Source organism: Babylonia areolata, chromosome 20 (assembly GCF_041734735.1).
Source record: "Babylonia areolata isolate BAREFJ2019XMU chromosome 20, ASM4173473v1, whole genome shotgun sequence".
Lineage (NCBI taxonomy): Eukaryota > Metazoa > Mollusca > Gastropoda > Neogastropoda > Buccinidae > Babylonia > Babylonia areolata.
In genome coordinates this window covers 35,059,309-35,079,725 of record NC_134895.1, presented here as the reverse complement: position 1 = coordinate 35,079,725, position 20,417 = coordinate 35,059,309, and the positions used below count along the sequence as shown (strand labels likewise).

The 20,417-nt window shown below is 42.9% G+C and overlaps 1 protein-coding gene across 4 annotated transcripts in view; it reads right to left on the bottom strand.

Moving 5' to 3' along the window:
* Positions 1-13,090: 13,090 nt before the first annotated feature.
* Positions 13,091-20,417, bottom strand: part of LOC143295453 (uncharacterized) — a 67,224-nt gene continuing 59,897 nt past the window's right edge. For all 4 annotated transcript variants that reach the window (XM_076607161.1, XM_076607163.1, XM_076607162.1 and 1 more), the window contains one exon: positions 13,091-19,209. In XM_076607161.1, the coding sequence (XP_076463276.1) occupies positions 19,199-19,209 (11 nt within the window). In that variant the 3' untranslated portion in view covers positions 13,091-19,198. The remainder of the gene's footprint in view (positions 19,210-20,417) is intronic.

Below are 20,417 nucleotides of genomic sequence, written 5' to 3'. Positions count from 1 at the left end.
CTGAACGGACGGGAGGTATAACAACAGCCCACAGTCCTATCCTATGTCACCGTCTCCAATACACTCTCCTCTGCCGTATGTCCGACCACGGCCGGACTGGCAGACAGACAATGCGTGCGTGGCTGTGTGTGTGTGTGTGTGTGTGTGTGTGTGTGTGTGTAGTGTGCGTGCGTGCGTGCGTGTTTTAAAGCAGGTCCCAGTCCAGTCGAGTGTATTTGACAGCAAGGAGGAAGGACTCTCTAAAACTGGGAAGAAGCGGAGTAGGAAGAGGGGGGGGGGAGAGGGGGGAGGAAAGACTGAGTGGGCACGTGGGGAGAGAGGGGGTGGAGGGAGGGAGGGAGAGGAGGGAAGGAAATGGAAGGATTTAGAGGGTGTGGGTGGGTGGAGGAGGAATCAGAGGGTCGGTAGGCGGCCGGAGGGGGGAGGGAGGGAGGGAGGTGGGGTGGTTGGAGAAGGCTTCGGAGTGTAGGAGACTATTGAGGAGGGGGGGGAGGGGGGAGAGGAGGACTGAGGGGAAGGGGATGGTGGGGAGGGATCCTGGAACGAGCGGAGGAGAAGTAGAGTGGGAGGAAAAGAGAGAGAGAGAGAGAGGGAGAGACAAAAAACAGAGAGAGAGAGTGAGTGAGAGAGGGACAGAGACAGACAAAATACAGAGAGAGGGAGAGATACGAACAGAGATGAGAGAGACATAGACAGAGAGAGAGAGAAAGAGAGAGAGATACTATAATTATGTAAACAGAGAGAGAGAGGGGAGAGATAGAGAGAGATATACTGTATGTAAACAGAGAGGGGGGGGGGAGAATATATATATATATATATATATATATATATATATATATATATAGTGAGAGAGAGAGAGAGACAGACAGAAACAGACAGAGACAGACAGAGACAGAGAGATTCTCATGTGTATAGCCACACAATAGCTGAACCTGAAAACGTGAGTGTGAGAGAGAGACAAAGACCGGCAGGCAGACAGAATGGCTGGGGAACAATAGACGGGAGAATATTAGAGCCACTTGAAACATTGTGACGGGAACAGAGAAACTGGCTCCGGGAGAAACGTTTTTGTTTGAGAAAAAAAAAGAAAAAAAAGTGTGTGTGTGTGTGTGTGTGTGTGTGTGTGTGTGTGTGTGTTTGTTGTGTACATATATATACTTTATTGTTTTTGTGTGTAAATGTGTGTGTGTGTGTGTGTGTGTGTGTGTGTGTGCGTGCGCGCATGTTATTTTAGTTTGTGTGTGTGTGTGTGTGTGTGCGTCCGTGCCTGCTTGCATGTGTGTGGTAAAGAGAGACTGATACAACTGTCCTCTCAAGTTTTATAGACGACGACTATTCTACACTTGAGCTGCAAATACTCAGCAAATCGGAACTCCTTTATGCCCCCCCCCAAAATCTAATCATGTTGTTTATACTGTTCATAGCACAGGTGCCAATTCAGAACCCCAAACCCTCGCAATAAAGGTTATATAAAGCTTAGAAGAGCAGTATAACCACAAAAATGCCAATGCACTTAACCCTTTCACCGCCAGTCAATTCAGAGTGCAAAAATTCCCTTGTGCTATAAACTCAGTAAATAATTTATGGTGTCTAAGCACAGCTGGGGATTCCCCCTGTGATGGGTAGAAAATAAGACTTAAACTACCAAGGAATAATAAGAGCAGTAAGTTCATGGATAACAGACCCATGATCTGGTCACCCTTCAGTGACATGGGTCCTCTACCTAGCTGCTGCATATTAAATGCGAGTTTGGCAGTGGAAGGGTTAAGCAAACTGGGAATGAAATAATCAAGATCATTCAAAATGAAAACTTAAAAAAAAAAAAAAATTTGTGCCCATCCCAGAGGTGCAATATTGTTTTAAACAAGATGACTGGAAAGAACTGAATTTTTCCTATTTTTATGCCAAATTTGGTGTCAACTGACAAAGTATTTGCAGAGAAAATGTCAATGTTAAAGTTTACCACGGACACACAGACACACGGACACACACAAACACACACACACAGACAGGCAACCGAACACCGGGTTAAAACATAGACTCACTTTGTTTACACAAGTGAGTCAAAAATGGTTAATATATATATATAATTTGTGGAGTGATGGCCTAGAGGTAACGCGTCCGCCTAGGAAGCGAGAGAATTTGAGTGCGCTGGTTCGAATCACGGCTCAGCCGCCGACATTTTCTCCCCCTCCACTAGACCTTGAGTGGTGGTCTGGACGCTAGTCATTCGGATGAGACGATAAACCGAGGTCCCGTGTGCAGCATGCACTTAGCGTACGTAAAAGAACCCACGGCAACAAAAGTGTTGTTCCTGGCAAAATTCTGTAGAAAAATCCAGTTGGATAGGAAAAACAAAAAAAAAAAAAAAAAAAAAAAAAAAAATGCACGCGGGGAAAAAAAAGAAAAAGAAAAAAAGGTGGCGCTGTAGTGTAGCGACGCGCTGTCCCTGGAGAGAGCAGTCCGAATTTTACACAGAGAGATCTGTTGTGATAAAAAGAAATACAAATACAAATAAATATAAAAAGTTCCTGTAGATAAATTAAATTATGCAGGTTGTGTATGGTCTACCTATGACCTCTCACTGAGTACACCAACGGGTGTTTTAGGCACACTTGCACCATAATCAGCTTGTAAAATGCGTTCATGAATTGATGTTACCCCCCCGCCCCCCTCTCCCCGTTATTCAATGATTAATAAACATTAAAGAGTAGTAACTCTCTTCATACACAAGGTACTCACAACATTTTGAGTCAATGCTGCTTACGCTAGCGGTTCAGCGAGCACGCATGTAAATATAAGGTACACGGGGACAAACTCAGATACGTCCTCGAAAATTTTTTAATGGAAGCTCCGGGCTTGTCCTTATACCAGTCCCTTGACATGTGCAGCAGCTATGACCGAAGGAACGTGCAAATAAAATGAGCTTTTATTCAAAACTGGCATAGCCTTTAAATCCTGAATATGCTACACATAATATGCTACATATCGGTTCTCCTCCTGGGATTGAATCAGTTCCTCAACACGGTCCTTGTTCTCCTCCGAACATGCAGTCTTGGGTCTCCCACTGCCAGTTTTACGTGCTACTGATCCTGTAGTGCGTATTTTAGCGATAAGTCTGTTTACAGTGACATGACTCCACCCTTTGTCTGGAAATTCCTTTACGATCCTTCTTCCACCCCAGCCTTTCTCCTTGGAAGAAACGGCTTCGTTTAGTCGTGGAGGATGATGGAAGCCACATTGAGCATAAACTGAAATAAGTGAGTTTTCCTCTGATACTGGATTTTTTGACATGCTGTTTTGAATTTGACAATACTCGCACAATTTGCGTCCGAACGTTTAGATATTTTGCAGACTTGATGATACCCTAAAGTTATTGTGTGAAAATTTTCAGTGAATTCGGTTTCTCTATCACTGAGAAAATACTTGTCAAAAAGCCGTTCACTTTTTGGGGGACACCCGATATATGGGCAATACAGAACACACATTGTTGTCTCGATGGTTTTCAGTGTTATTCAGTGGTTAATTGTATACAACTGTGGTTTGGCGTTTTATATATGAACGTGCACGTGTGAGAAACCGCGCTTTGATCTGGTTATGAGTGGTGCTCGTCAGAACATTAATTGATTGGCTGCAAACACGGCTGTTTTCCACAAATTCAGCATCATTTCACCGAGGAGAAAATTGTTCCCAAATTGTCTTTAACTTTTTGTATGAACTCTCTGTTTTCCGAGAACGATCGAAGTTCCCCTGCAACGTTTCGTAAAGTTGTCCTATTTTAGCGTCCTAAATTGGGGGACCTTTTTTTTATTTTTAACTCGCAATTTCCATGCATAAATGAAACAATATATACCATAAATAGATGTTGTAACACACATTCAGTGGTTTTTCACTCAATTTTGAGAACTATTTTACCAGCAAGCGTGCCGCCATCTTGCATGTCCGAAAAATCGTCTGCAAGGACACGTTCTTTCAGTGTGAGTCACTCTTTTCATTTTTGGTTCCGCAAACCACAAAAAGGTAAACAAAAAACATGGCGGCTTGAGACGACACAAATCAGTTCGACTTCATGTTAAATTACGGGTTATTCAACGTCGTAATATGCTAAATTCTCGATTAGAAGGGCCACACACTGATAAGCTTGCTAATCATTGGAACATTTTCGTATGAAGCAGGTCCCAAAATTGAGGACGCTAAACTATGATATGGAAAGTCGTGGACTTATTAACGCTTCCCTTTCCCGGCTCTTTCACCCCACATCTTCCCAGGCGATCCAATAGACATTCCGGCCATGATTCTGGCACTGAAGTATAACTGGAGTGCTTCAGTACGTTTTACGTAGTGCATAGTGGCGTCATTGATGACATCATCAAAAAGGGGACATAATTCTGGAAGGGTGAAAATTTACACATTCTGATCAAGAGTAGTACATCTCAAGAACTTTTTTTCCCCCCCCAGTTGCTCGGGATGACGTGAAACACCACTTTTTCACTGCTAGTGGGTTTGTTTTTTTCTGGCACTCAGTAGGTTTCTCCCGTTCTTATCGTTCGTCTCAAATCCGTCATCGGGCCTCAAATCCGTCATCTGACCTTACCCCCCCCCTCCCGATACAATACAATACAATATAATATGATACAATACCATATATTACAATACGATACAATATATTATAATATGATATTTAAAAAAAAGAAAAGAAAAATAATATGAGAGAGGTGGGGAAACTATCGAACGAGTGAGTCCCCGACCGGACAGCAAACTACACGTGACTCCACCACAACCACCACAATCACGTAGGCCTACCACTGCCACAAGTAGACATACCACGAACATGATTCAGGTAAAGTCATAATTATTCAGACGATAGTCACGCTCTGACTAGCAATGACTGAAACAGAGAAGAACGATGAGATGGTATCACTATGGGGTTGGTTGTTTTTTTTCGCGCGCGTGTGTGTGTGTGTGTGTGTGCTTTTTTTATTTATTTTTTATTTGTGTGTGTGTGTGTGTGTGTGTGTGTGTGTGTGTGTGTGTGTGTGTGTGTGTGCGTGTGTGCGTGCGCGCGCGTGTGTGTGTGTGTGTGTGTGTGTGTGTTCTTCTGACTGACGTCAGTGACAAAATTCACCGCACAATCATTTTAATTAAAAACCATTCTTCAACCTGGATTTGTCTGTCGCTCGACTGACTAAACGGCTTTCACGGCCCCGTCCCACCACCACCCCGCATGTCACGTCAGTTCCACGTGTGGCACGCTTTTTCGACCCACGCACATTCCCTCAATTGGTTTAAACAGTATTTAAAAAAAGAAGAAGAAAAAAAAAAGAAGGTCACAATGCAAATACAGTGAATTCAACAGGACAACGTTCCGTCTCGCGCGTAACTACGCGACTACAACCAACACTTGAGGCAAAGAAATGCTTATAGCCTCTTTCACGTAAGTTGTGGTCCGGTGTGACACATATTATCAATAAAGCATTAACGACAATGAGATGCATGGCGTCAAGCGTGAGTAATACAGGGTTCACAAATTGTTAAGGACCCTCTTTGGGGGAAGGGGACTTTTCTTCTTGGGGTGGCATGTAAAAATAATGCTGAATTTTCAGCAAAAGTTGGTGTAGCATGCTATGCAGACGATGTTGCCTGGTGCCGTGAGTACCACTCATAATAATTAGAGCTGCAGTCGCGCTCTTGCACTTTCACTTTCTGGCAATGAACATTTTAAAAAAAAATATATATATAGCTATGGTTCATAAACCATAGGAAAACGTTTTCAGAAAAATTATTCTATTATTATCATTTATTTATTATTTCAAATAAATAAATAAATAATGAATTAATTTGCTGAAGCATCGATATTCAAATGCATTTTCCAAGCTGTTTATCATCAGTGCACGTGTACTACAGACAGACTCAATGAGAGGCTTGTGGTGGACCCGGTAACCAAATCAGCCTGCTCAATTATCTAAATCGTCTTTCACTTTCGTTTTAAATTATATACCATTTTATGAAAACAACAACAACAACAACAAAACAAACAAAAAAAACAAACAAACCCACCTGCTTTTATGAAGTGGACCTTAACTTTTTGTGAAGCCAGCATGATAATAGATCACGGCAAAAATACTCGATCCTCACCAAGATGTTGTTAATTAAATGTTGTTTATATCCTCTTTGTTCCGTTGGAATAGGCCTACTCCTCGATCGCTGGGATGTTTTTATGTTAATTAAATTCTAAATTTTATCTACTGTCTGTTCATCGAAGTTGTCGATTTTTCAGGCGTCGAATGAAAAAGAAGATAGCCTAATACCTACGTTTGAATATAAAACCTAGATCATCCCCTTTCTGTACTCGATAGGAGCACAGCGCCACCTTTTTTTTTTCTTTCCATTTTCTGTGTGCGAATGTATATATGTTTTGTTGTCAAAGAAAAAAAGAAAGGGGAGATAACGTCTGCCTTGCCCATGTATACACGGACGGATCAGCGGAGGAAGCCACACACAACGGAGGCAGTGGTGTCTACATCAGATTTCCCGATGGAGAGCACAGCAGCATCGCATTCCCTGGAGGAAAGCTCTGTTCCAATTTCAGAGCTGAAGTCCTGGCCATAAAAACAGCAGCAGAATTCCTCTCCTCCTGTGGAAAGCCCCTTGGCAGCATCTCCATCTTCACTGACTCCATGTACACACTCCAGGCCCTTGACTCCCCTGATCCTGGTCCACTGATCCAGTCCCTTAAGGCTTCCCTCGTAACCCTTACCCAAACAGCCCCAACGACCCTCCAGTGGGTGCCTGCACATGTAGGCCTCCAAGGCAACGAGCGTGCAGACCACCTTGCTAAGGAAGGAAGCCAGCTCACAGCCAACCGTTCCTGCCACGTATGAGAAAGCAAAAACTCTCCTCCGCAGCAGATTCCGAAGAGGCTGGGTCACCCTGAACGGAGGCTACCAGGCACACCAGGATCCCATCAGGACACTGGAGAGGAGACACCAGACTACCATCTACCGCCTTCGCACAGGACACTGCGGCCTCCGAGCACACCTGAAGAGGATTGGAGTGGCAGCCACATCCCTATGTGATTGCGGCCAGCCTGACCAGACCCCATCCCATATTCTCCAAGACTGCCCCCTGTATGAGAAGATGCGGCAGCAGTCCTGGCCTGGGGGTGCTGACCTCAGCACCAAGCTCTGGGGGACGGTAGCCGATCTTCGCCGGACGTCCGAGTTCGTGGCATCCCTCGGACTTCGACCCTGACTGCGTAGCTGTCGAACGCAAAAGAAAGAAGGAAAAAAAGTCTGCCTTGGAATGATTAAAACAACAAACAAACAAACAAACAAAAAAACAATAAAAACTTCCCCACCAACCCCCCTTCCATCCAAACTTCTCCAACCATCTGGCTTCCTCTTCCAATGAGGCCAGCAACCCCACCCCCAGCCCCCACTCCCGCCCCTCCCACCGACTCCCCAACAACTCTCCCACCAAACCACCGTCTCGCCTGGGCCCACCAAACCACCGTCTCACCCTGGGCCCACCAAACCACCGTCTCCCCCGTGCCCACCAAACCACCGTCTCCCTTTCTCTGGGCCCACCAAACCACCGTCTCCCACTGGGCCCACCAAACCACCGTCTCCCCCCGGCTGGACCCACCAAACCACCGTCTCCCCCCGGCTGGGCCCACCAAACCACCGTCTCCCCATGGGCCCACCAAACCACTGTCTCCCCCTGGGCCCACCAAACCACCGTCTCCCCCCGGCTGGGCCCACCAAACCACCGTCTCCCTCTGGGCCCACCAAATCACCGTCTCCCTCCCCCTGGGCTCACCAATCACCGTCTCCCTTCCTCTGGGCCCACCAAACCACCGTCTCCCTTCCTCTGGGCCCACCAAACCACCGTCTCCCTTCCTCTGGGCCCACCAAACCACCGTCTCCCTCCCTCTGGGCCCACCAAACCACCGTCTCCCTTCCTCTGGGCCCACCAAATCACCGTCTCCCTCCCTCTGGGCCCACCAAACCACCGTCTCCCACTGGACCCACCAAACCACTGTCTCCCCCTGGGCCCACCAAACCACCGTCTCCCTCCCTCTGGGCCCACCAAACCACCGTCTCCCCCTGGGCCCACCAAACCACCGTCTCCCCATGGGCCCACCAAACCACCGTCTCCCTCCCTCTGGGCCCACCAAACCACCGTCTCCCTCCCTCTGGGCCCACCAAACCACCGTCTCACCTGGGCCCACCAAACCACCGTCTCCCTCCCTCTGGGCCCACCAAACCACCGTCTCACCTGGGCCCACCAAACCACCGTCTCCCTCCCTCTGGGCCCACCAAACCACCGTCTCACCTGGGCCCACCAAACCACCGTCTCCCTCCCTCTGGGCCCACCAAACCACCGTCTCGCCCTGGGCCCACCAAACCACCGTCTCCCACTGGACCCACCAAACCACCGTCTCCCTCCCTCTGGGCCCACCAAACCACCGTCTCCCTCCCTCTGGGCCCACCAAACCACCGTCTCCCCCTGGACCCACCAAACCACCACCTCCCCCTCCCACTAGCAACTCCCTATACCAGCTCCCACCTCCGAAGCCCCCAACCAAAAAAATGTTTTGTTTTTTTTTTAATTGAAGAAAATAAGAAGAAGAAAAAAAGAAGAAAAAAATCCAAAAGGTCTGATGAGGACTTGGCAAGGGTCCACGCGCGGGGTGGGGGGGGTGGGGGTGGGGGTTGGAGTGGGGGCAGGGGCAGGGGGGCCTTTTTTTTGGGGGGTGGGGGGGGGGGGGCAGGAATGGGGATCAGCGGTATTCTTCCATCGATCCGTCATAATCCCCCTTCCCTCTCCTCCCCATCCCTCTAGCTCTCTTCCCCCCGCACCCCCCCCAGCCCCCCCGCGACGCCCCCCCCCCCCCCCCGCTTCACTCCTTCTTTAGCCATAGAGTCTGACTCTGGCGTGAATCACACACACACACACGCACTATATATATATATCTATATATATATATATATATATATATATATATATATATATAATGAACACAGAGAGAGAAAAGCAAAGAGAGAGAGAGAGAGAACACGTGTGTGTTTGTGTGTGTGTGTGTGTGTTACTCAGTATGCATAGATACGTATTTGTGCGTACATTAAAGAAGAAGGGTGGAAAAAAAAACGAAGGCCGAATTCAGCGTGTAGAAAGACAGACGCTACCCTGGACAAAGAGATTTGCTACCCAGCAGCAGTTATTTCTATCAATTTACATACACGTACTGGCTTTTGCAACTGTATAATATACTGCCGCCAAGGTGTATATGACAAAGGGTTGTATACTCGGGTCCAGAAACACATAAAAAAAAAAAGAACTGGAATATACCTACCTGAGGAATATACTGACTACGTGTGCGAAGAAGGTATACTTGTGGATTTCTTCAGGGCTTGGGTCTTTTTTCGGTGAAGGTTGCGTTCTTGGATTGGGTGAGTGCTAAGACGATACTGTCCTAAAGGGTCATAGTAATATATCAAACTTGACCCCTTACTCTCTCGCCACCCCACTCCCCACCTTCCGACATCCCCGGCCACTTCCTTCAGTCTCCGCCAGCCCTACTTTTACTTCTATGCACGATGGCTGCAATAGCTGAGTGGTTAAAGCGTTGGACTTTCAATCTGAGGGTCCCATGTTCAAATCAGTCTCGGTGACGGCGCCTGGTGGGTAAAGGGTGGAGATTTTTTCCGATCTCCCAGGTCAACATGTGTACGACAATCATATTCCGACTACGCACGGGGCACTGCCGCCTGCGAGACCACATGTACCGAATAAAGCTGTCACACACTCCTGACTGCCCGTGTAAGACAGGCCCACAAACCCCGGAGCACATCCTGCAGTCCTGCCCCCTGTATCAAGATGCACGGACGCAGCAGTGGCCCTATGGAGCCACACTGGCAGAAAAGCTCTGGGGCACCAAAGAAGATCTCATCAAGACCACCACCTTCATCTCCAGCATAGGACTGCAAGTCTGAGACCATGATCACGGGGAACGCAGAAGAAGAAGAAGAAGAAGAAGAAGAAGAAGAAGATGTGTACAGACGGACCTGCTACTGCCTGAACCCCCTCAGTGTGCATACGCACGCAGAAGATCAAAATACGCACGTTAAAGATCCTGTAATCCAAGTCAGCGTTTAGTGGGTTATGGAAACAAGAACATACTGAACATGCACACCCCTGAAAACGGACTGTGGCTGCCTACAAGTAGGGTAAATAAAGAAAATGGTCATACACGTAAAATGTTTACATGTCGGTCTGAGTGTGTATGTGTGCGTGCCTGAAATCTGATTGAATGACACAGGAAACGAATGATGTGCGCCCAGCGGTGGCAGCCGTCAGTCGGCTCTACCCAGGTAGGCAGCCTGTTGTGCAAATGACGCCGTGTTTGTAAAGCGCTTAGAGCTTGGTCTCCGACCGAGGATAGGCGTTATATAAGTATCCATATCAATCTATCAAGCAGTGCAATAAACGATTATTATGAATCATCTATTTGCTTGTATTTACATATGTTACAGGTAAACTTCTGTTGAGTTACTGTCACGTTAATTATTTCTATACACCTTTCCAAAGGGTGTGCTCAGTGCAGAATTACGAATGATAAAATCTTCCACATTAATTTCTGATGCACGGCTGTGTGTTATATGCTACTCATTGGGCCTGCAGACTGACTCCGTCGACACATGTTATATTCGGGCGAGGTCAATGACCTGAGAAGAAGAGAAAATCGGACAAGTGTGCATGCTGTCAGTCAGCTCAGGAGGATCGATACATTCAGTGATCGATTGGTCTGGAATTGGAGCTGATCGACTGACCTCTATAGCTCCTCTTGACATCCATGATCGGCACAGCGGCACGTAGAGGCAGCAATGCGATTGGTCATTTCTGATGTCGACAGCTCTCTCTACTTGATGACGATAATGACACTACTACTTCCACCACTACTACTAATGATGATGATAAGAAGAAGAAGAAGAATGAATGAATGAATGAATGAATGGTATTTGTGTAGCGTATTTCTCTAAGTTAATGCAGACACAGCACGCTCGCAGTCGCCCGTTCAAACGCAGCCACCCCCGAAACCAGATACACCCATACACACATGCACCAATGAGAGTGGGGGAAAAAAGCGACCGACAACAGAAAAACAAACCACAAAATGCCTCTCAGAACAGGTGAGTTTTCAGCTAGGATTTGACTGAACAGAGGGAGTGTTGGTAGGTGCTGAAGACCGACAGGCAACGAATTCCAGACAGTGAGAGCACAAAAACTAAAGTTGCGTATTTGTGTTTGTATTTCTTTTTACCACAACAGATTTCTCTGTGTGAAATTCGGGCTGCTCTCCCCAGGGAGAGCGTGTCGCTATACTACAGCGCCACGTACCCTTTTTTCTTTTTTCTTTTTTTTTTTTCCTGAGTGCGGTTTTATTTGTTTTTCCTATCGAAGTAGATTTTTCTACAGAATTTTGCCAGGAACAACCCTTTTGTTGCCGTGGGTTCTTTTACGTGCGCTAAGTGCATGCTGCACACGGGACCTCGGTTTATCGTCTCATCCGAATGACTAGCGTCCAGACCACTATTCAAGGTCTAGTGGAGGGGGAGAAAATATCGGCGGCTGAGCCGTGATTCGAACCAGCAGGCTCAGATTCTCTCGCTTCCTAGGCGGACGCGTTACTTCTGGGCCCGATCACTCCACTACACACACACACACACACACACACATGTATATATATATATATATATATATATATAGATAGATAGATAAATATGGGACTGAACTAGCAGCGATGATGTTTTGTATTAATGATCTGAAAAGTATTTCATAATATAATTGTTTTTGTATGTAGTTGTTTAGCTGTTTTGCAGATATCTGAAAACGTACGTTGTCATGGTTCGTGCTAAACAGTCCTAGATACTTTGGATCCAAGACAAGACAAGATAAGACATATTTATTGCAGGACACTCCACAGGGATACACGAAAACACTCAAGGGCCTAAGACCTGAACAACTTATCGCGGCTGTAAACATGCATGCACAGCTTAAATCAAGCGATAGACGGACTGGGGTGGAATGGTACAGCTTGTGACAGCTCGAGTTAATGCTTTTGGGTTAGTGAGATCAGTATATGTTGATAAAAAAAAAAAAAAAAAAAATCCTCACGGCATATTCAGATTCATGTCCCATTACATTGCACACTTTTACAACTCTTGGCAGATGTTGAAGATTAACACACACACACACACACACACACACACACACACACACATGCATACGCGTGCGCTCGCACACACACACACACACACATGCACACACACACACACATTGTAATTACACACACACGCACACACACGTGTATATGTGTATGTGTGTGTGTGTGCGTGTCTCTCTCTCTCTCTCTCTCTCTATATATATATATATATGTCTTGCTCAATAGTGGTAACTGCCCATTACCAGTAATTCACAAAACTTGTGTGCATATAAGTGGTATAATGGGCAACAATTTTGTGCATAACCAGTCATTAGGAAGGCAACCCGTGAACATTACGGGTAATGGGCAGGGAGTGGGCAATGTCCGTCATGAGCCTGTTTTTTTTCTCTCTCTCTCTCTCTCTCTCGCAATCTGTCCGTCTGTGTGTCTAATGCCAGTAACGGACATGATGACACTCTTGATGTCTGTGCAGTTTGTGACACTTGTGTGGCATTCACACTTCCTCGTTTCTTTATCATAACTTTGAAAATGAAAATGGACAGCCATTCTGTTATTTGTTCACACCAGTAAGAGCAATCGAGAGAGAGACAAAGATAGATAGATTGATAAGACAGATAGACAGACAGACAGATTGATGGATTAGATAGTAGATTAGATAGGCAGATTGGTAGATAGATGGGTAATATATATATATATATATATATATATATATATATATATATATATAGAGAGAGAGAGAGAGAGAGAGAGAGAGAGAGAGAGAGATTATCACAGTGAGAGAGAGCCTGAGACAGAGATAGATCGATATATGTGTGGAAGATGAAATATAACATGCAGATAAGTCACACAAGAACCATATTAAGGCGAAAATATATATTTAATTGGTTTGCATTACTCATAGACATAAAAAAATCTATCTACATGAAAAAGCAAACGATATATAAAAGAAAACATTTAACATACTATCTTTAAAATCTCATCCACACATTTTTAACTCATGTCAAAGAAAGTCCTGTTTCATTCAGGAATGTTTCAGGTTTTGGTTATGCCCTCCATTTCATTGTTTTGTTTAAAGTAAATGTTGAATATTTCTAACAAGTCCTAAAACTTAACATTGGAATGTCTCAGCGTGCATGATAATTATTGACCAACAAAATTCAGCAATATATTGGTTGAATTGTTTAGGACTTTCAACTCCCCAGTTTAATCCATTCTTGAAAAAAACATTATACTGTTAGCATAGAAAACGTATTTATCCGAACATCATGTCAGTGTTTAACAATAATAATTTGATAAAGTATGGAGCTAAGGAACTAAGGAGAAACCAAGCTGGCCTAAAAAGTCAAATTCCTTCTGAAATTTCAAAAAAATCTTGTTCAAAAAGTATAACATGCGGAAGATGGATGGACATGTGTTGTGTTCTTCAAATCCTAAGTGTTCCAAAGAAAAATTTATGTCCATAAGTGCTTCACAAACTAAACTGACATGACACTAAGTGTTAGTCACATAAGAATCTGTATGCTACAATGTTATATAAGATCCAAGTGCTTACGGCTTTCAGTATAAGGAACTGGCTGTTTTGCCTTATTCTCTGGACCAAGTTAACAATGGACTTTCCCATCATTTCACACATGAACCAGGTCTTGTGCAATACGTTACTGTGCACTCATAGGGTGATCACTGTAGCTGGGTTAAATTTTCTAGGTCCAATGTGTACTATACATATCTCTTAAAAGACTTTTTACTAAAAAAGCTAAAAAAAAAAAGATAAAACAAAAAGTATAGATGTGTACAAGGGAATGTGAAATTTGTGTTGGGAAAAAAAAAATCCTTTTATTTCTACAGTTACGACAAAGGCGAAAAATTGTCTGAAAAACTGGAGACCAAGAACCAGTCCAGAGATCATCGCAGGAAGGCATGTCACATTTATGAACAGAAACATCTACCAGTATAATGGTTAAGAAATAAAGTTAAAAGGCCCCATAGTCATTGGGGCAGTGAATTCATATCCACTGTGTCTAGGGCTCGGCACAGGAAGGCTGGGCCAAGTCCTCTTCTTCCACTGTTTCGACCTTCCCCAACCAAAGTCAGGTCCCCATTCACACCTGGGTTGAATGAGAAAAAGCAGAGTGAAGTCCCTTTCCCCAAGGACACAACACCACGTTTGAAACGAGGCTTTGAACCCTGGTCACTGGATCAGAAGGTCAGTACCTGGTTTTGCCACTGCACCTCCTCCTACCAGTACATGACACACACATTAACATCGTGTTAGCCGCACAACAAACAGCAAAACGCACACATCTGGCAGACCTTGGTTATAAATGCAAAGAGAGATTGAACATACATGAAGCTTGGCACAGTGACAAATGAATCATAGCACTATACTGATCAATGCCCACACTCCAGCAAATCTTCACAAACAATATACCGATGAAATATTAACTATACATGATAATCATGGAAACAGTACAAAAGTTTGTTTTCTGTCAACCTCTGCTTTATGACTTCACATTATTATCACAGTCAAGTATGCTTTACTAAAGAAATATGAAATATCATTTTCATAATAAACCCAAGTTACATTAATGACAACGGAAGTGAATGGACTGATAATAAAAACAGCTGCATGAAATAACACAAACAAGAACAAAAACGTACACGTGCAACAGAACGTCAAGAAACAAAACAGCAAAAAAAGACAGTCACATAAAGAGGCACAAAAAAAGCATAATTAACATGAAACTCAAACTACTAAATGATGAACAATCTGATTTCTTTCACCATCATAATTAGGTATAACAAACAATTCTTTGAAAAGTTCAGTCATTAGGTATTTTAGAATAATAGAAAAATTGTCAAGTTTAAACACAACTGGAAGAGCACTGTTAGACATAGGCACAGAACAGAGGCACACACACAGAAGCACACATCAGAGGCACACACACAGAAGCACACATCAGAGGCACGCACACAGAAGACAGATTCAGGAAAACAGGACTATCCTGGATCAGCTGGCACCTGATACAACATAACACACAACATCAAGAGCGGCTCACTGGGATATAGGTTCAGTTTCAGTACATGATCAGTAGCTGCAGGTAAATTGTACTGTATGAACTCTTGTTGCTGTTTTTTTTTTCTCAGAGACTGTGTGAGTGTACGTGCATGCCTGTTTTCACATGGGATTTTGTTTGTTTGGTATGCTCTGACATGAAAATAGAACAGAAAAAAAGAAGAAAAAGACAAAAATCGATAAAGAATGAAGTGAAGAATCAGAAATAAAAAGAGAAAATACTAGGTTCAAAAATTTAAAATATATATCTATAATTCATCTGATATAGTTGATAGACGATCTTAAAAAAATTTTTAAATAAAATTTTTTCATTTTTTAGGTAACAAAATTCATATGTGAAAACAATCAATACTTTATCCAGGTGTCAGCAATCACCCACACGTGCGACAGGACATTAAACAGAATTACCCCCCTTGCTTCTTTTCAAAACTGACAACCACACATTCCACAGCAAGTTGTATGTCAGTACAACATAATACGTTTTCTTCCTGATACTATCGTGACAATCAAGGACTTTGGCTGCGGAATTCTGCATGTTCACTGAGGTGAGAACCACAAATATCACAGTCTGCTTTCAATGCAAACACAATACATCCATGAAAAATTACAATGAAGTGAAAATACCTTTGATCCATGCAATCATTTGTGAAATGAAAATACCCTTGATCCATACGATCATTCACAACGGCTATGTTCAATGTCCAAACATTCATGACCCCCTTTGTGTATGAGTGTGTGAGTGTGAGTGTGTGTGTGTGTGTGTGTGTGTGTGTGCATGTGCGAGTGTGTATGTGCAAGTGTATACGTATACATGCAATATGTAAGTGAGTATGTGTGTGTGATATAATGGTACCAGTTAAGGTTTGCATATAAAGTTCAAGAAATGTAGGTTATTGTCATTATTGTCACAGAATCATAGAAAGAAAAAAAAAGGAAAATGAAAACAACAAAGCACAGAGCATCAAGAGTCTTAGGCAGGAAAAGTCCCGTTCATTTATCACATTTGTCAACAAGCCACACAGTGAGAGAGCGCCCTATTTTGAATGACAAACACAGTTTCTATACTTCAGGAAGGACAGTACGCAGGCACAGATAAAGACTTAATTGGATGCGCTTATACCTGTCAAAAATGTACTTGCTGGTCACAAGAATTAATTAACACTAAAAAACAGATGCTGAAAAGAACGTACAGCCATCAAGAACCTCTCTTTACTTCTGTTTAGATCAGGAGCATTCAAGAAACAGACAAAAGGGAACAAGAAATGCAAAAGACATTTTCAACATACAACAGACAAAAATTAAGCACAGTATTGTGCCACAACATTTTGGACGGAAACTATGCTGCTGTCACACCATTTCAAGGTAACACCTGTAACACCACATCACTTAAAAGATTATACTGGTGTACATTTCAATTTAAAGGCTAGCAAAGACAATCACTATACCTCTCAGTCACTCACTCATAACCTTCCACTTCCACAAAAAAGAAATTAAAGTGGGATGCAGTATTGACAATTTGTGAGATTGCGTTTAAAAACATTTCAAACTGTGATGGGAAGAACAGAATGTGAGCGGAGGGGACAGGGGCGGGGGGGCGGGGAGGGGGAGAGAGGGGGTGGGGGAGAGGTGCGGGTGGGGAGGTGTGGGGAGGGACAGGGGGAGGGGCATAACAGGGCCAATCACAATTCATGAAACAAAGAGGACGTCCTTCAACGCTGTGACCTTTCATCACCCTTCACAGTTTCTGGCTAGAATTTGTAGGTTTAAAATTTGTAAAGGTTGTTCTGAAAATACCAAAGACTTCCAGCAACTCAAACAGTGGTTCGTATCATGGATTGAAACCCCATGACTGTCACTTCTATCCCTCCCAGAAGCCTGAATATTATCACAGAGTTTGTTTTTTTTTGTTGTTGTTGTTGTTGTCATGACCAGCTCCTAACCACACTCGAACGTGCTACATGTTTTACATGCTGAGACTGGAAAACTGCGACCATCTGGTTAAGCCTCACCAACAACCTTAGAGGTGTGGGGCGTACAAACGCTGCTCACATTTCCTGACCTGACTGCAGGTATCTGTATCTCTCAGCTCTGCAGAGTTGAGTTAACTGACCTTTGGGCTGACGGCCTTAGGGTCAAGTTGTTCCGGGCTTGGGTCTGAATTGGTTTGGGGACGGTTGCGTTGTACTGTGGGGGTGAGTCCTGGATCTGTCTGATGCCAGAATATATCATGGAAACAAGCTAAGGTGTACACTGACTGTTGTGTCATCTGGACCCGAATCAGATCAGATCTCCATCCAATTTTAGCTATAGTTTTTATTATTATTACCATTATCATTTTTTAGATAATGATGATGATGATTATTGATAATATCACTGTTATCATTTTATTATTCTATCATTCTATTCTTACTCGTATTAACCACTGAAAAAGAATATTCAAGAACAACAACAACAACAACAACAAAAAGTGGCTCTGCGTGTGAAGGTAAAGACAATGGAAAAATGCATAAATACATACATGCATGCATGTGCACACACAGAGATATACACATTCATGACCTAGTATTCATTCAGAATCCAACAAGAAAATTTCATCAATTTCTATCACATACAAACACTCATTCATCATTTAAGGCCACAAATACTTAAATTCAAGAACATCAACTTTTCAAAAACAAGTAATTTCCCTCTCTTATTTTCTTTTTTCAAATCTCAGGGAGAGCTTGATTAACTGACATAACAATTAAAAAAATATCTGTGTATTTTGATACAGTACCTTACACCTCTTCAAATAGTTTTGAAGGCCGAAATGAAACGCGAAACAACTCAATATTTTCTTTTCCTTTAAAAAACAACAACAACAACAACAAAAAACAACAACAACAACAAAAACCCAGCTTTGTGTATGCTGACTATTACGAAATATAAATACACCAGCATTCACTTCTTCAAATAACTTGAAGGCCGAAACGAAATGCAGAACAACTCTCTATTTCTTTTTTTGTTTTTGTTTTTTTTGTTTTGTTTTGTACAGCCCTGTATGTACCAACTTATTTTGCAATGTAAATTGAGAACAAAAAAGAGTTTGATTTTACTATTCAACTCCCACCCTACCAAAAGCAAAAAGAAAGTTACTCAAACTTTAACAAGGATATACACATTTGATTAACAGTCTTTTGATTCAATGATTCACTACACCAGAAAACCAGAAAGTGTCTAAAACAATGCCAGTGTTAAGCTGATATTCATAACCGAAATCCTCACCCTGTCCATGTTTTATATTCACCATGCATAGGAAGTATTCTCTGATAGAAAAAAACCACAACAACTTTAAAAACAACAACAAAACAACTGTATCATGGAAAATTAGGAAAGCAGAAGAAGAAATACTGACTGAATATTGGTAACGTTTCAAAACTGCTTATAGGCACAGAGTACAGGAGTCCTCTAAGTTGCTAAAACAAGATGAAGAATACTAAATTATTGATCAGCAGTCTGGCAGCCATTGGTCATACATCAATGACACATCAACAAACTCTTCATAATAAAAAACCAACAACAACCCAGACATGTCTTCATCAACACACACTTGCCTCTCTATCATCGCAGATAAAGATCTTCATCATCGTTGTTCATGTTCTTCATGTGAGAGGCGTATCTTGGTCACAGGTATGACTTTATTATCTATAATTTGAAAAGTTATAGGGTCATATCTTGATCATTTAAAATAAAAATCAGCATGGGTATCTTTCTTTTTATTATAGTTTTTATTGTCAGAAATTTTATCAGAATGGGTATGTTTTTGTTAACAATATTTTGATCAGTTTTTCTTTATCACAGATGTGGGACGTAGTTTTGTCGTATCGTGTCATCGTCAGCATGCCGAAGCATCCTCATCTTCAACACTGGGCTGTAACCAATCAAATTTCACATTTCAGTTCAATGGGAAACATCAACCTTCAACCATGTAAAACACATACTCACACACACAAACACACAACATGCAGACCAAATGAGATACGAGAAAAAAAACCATGCTAATCTTAGCCGCATGGATTATGGACTGCCTGCAGTTGCCTCCCTTGTTATCCCTCATTGCATGCTGCAGTTTTATTTTCTATTGTGGAAATGCAAAACATGAAATGTGCAAACAATAATCATTCATATTCATTTTAAGTGTGTAAGCATGACCCCAGCTAATTTTTTTTTTTTTTTTTTTTTTGATTTATGAAATTTGTAAAACAAAACAAAGGCCAGCAAGCAAATCCCCCCCGCCCCCCTAAAAAAAACAAACAAACAAACAAAAAAGACAACAACCACCAAAAAACCCCACACATAAACGAATGCAAGAGTCAAAACGCATGTGCATATACAATATTCATGCAGACATGCAAATGCATATGAACATGCGCTATACATTCACAAACATGCACACGGTGAAATGAAACACCCTCGCAAACTCGAACATGCGCAAATAGTAAAGAGTGGTAACTCTCTCCATTCACAAGGTACACAACTTCAAGTCAGTGCTGCTTACGCTACCGATTCAGCTAGCACACAGGTAAATAAAAGGTACATTGGAACAAACCCAGACACTTCCTCCAAAAAGGAAGCGCCGGGCCTGTCCTTATACCGATCATCTGATGTGCACAGAGCAGCAAAGACAGAAGATGCACATTTACACACACACAGACACACACACACACAGACACACACACATCTTGTACATTATCTTCATTGTCTATTAATGTTAACATGATTTTAGACAATGTTACCATACATTAGTTACATGTTAGTCAGAGTAGTGATGACAAAAATAATCAAAGCGAAACATCAGTTGATCAACAGAAGTTCTCAAAGTTGGCTATTCAAAACACACACACACACACACACACACACACACAAATACACACACACAACTTTTCATGTCTCCTTCCCTGTCTGTAATCTCATCCCACCACTCACCCCCAACCCCAACATGCAAGCATACACATACTAAATTCCCCCCCGCCCCCATTCACCCCTCCCCCCCTAGACCCCCCCCCCCCCCCCCCCCTACCCACCACCCATCTTATATCGCTTAATGGTGAAAAGACGTTAAACTAAAGGAAGAACAAA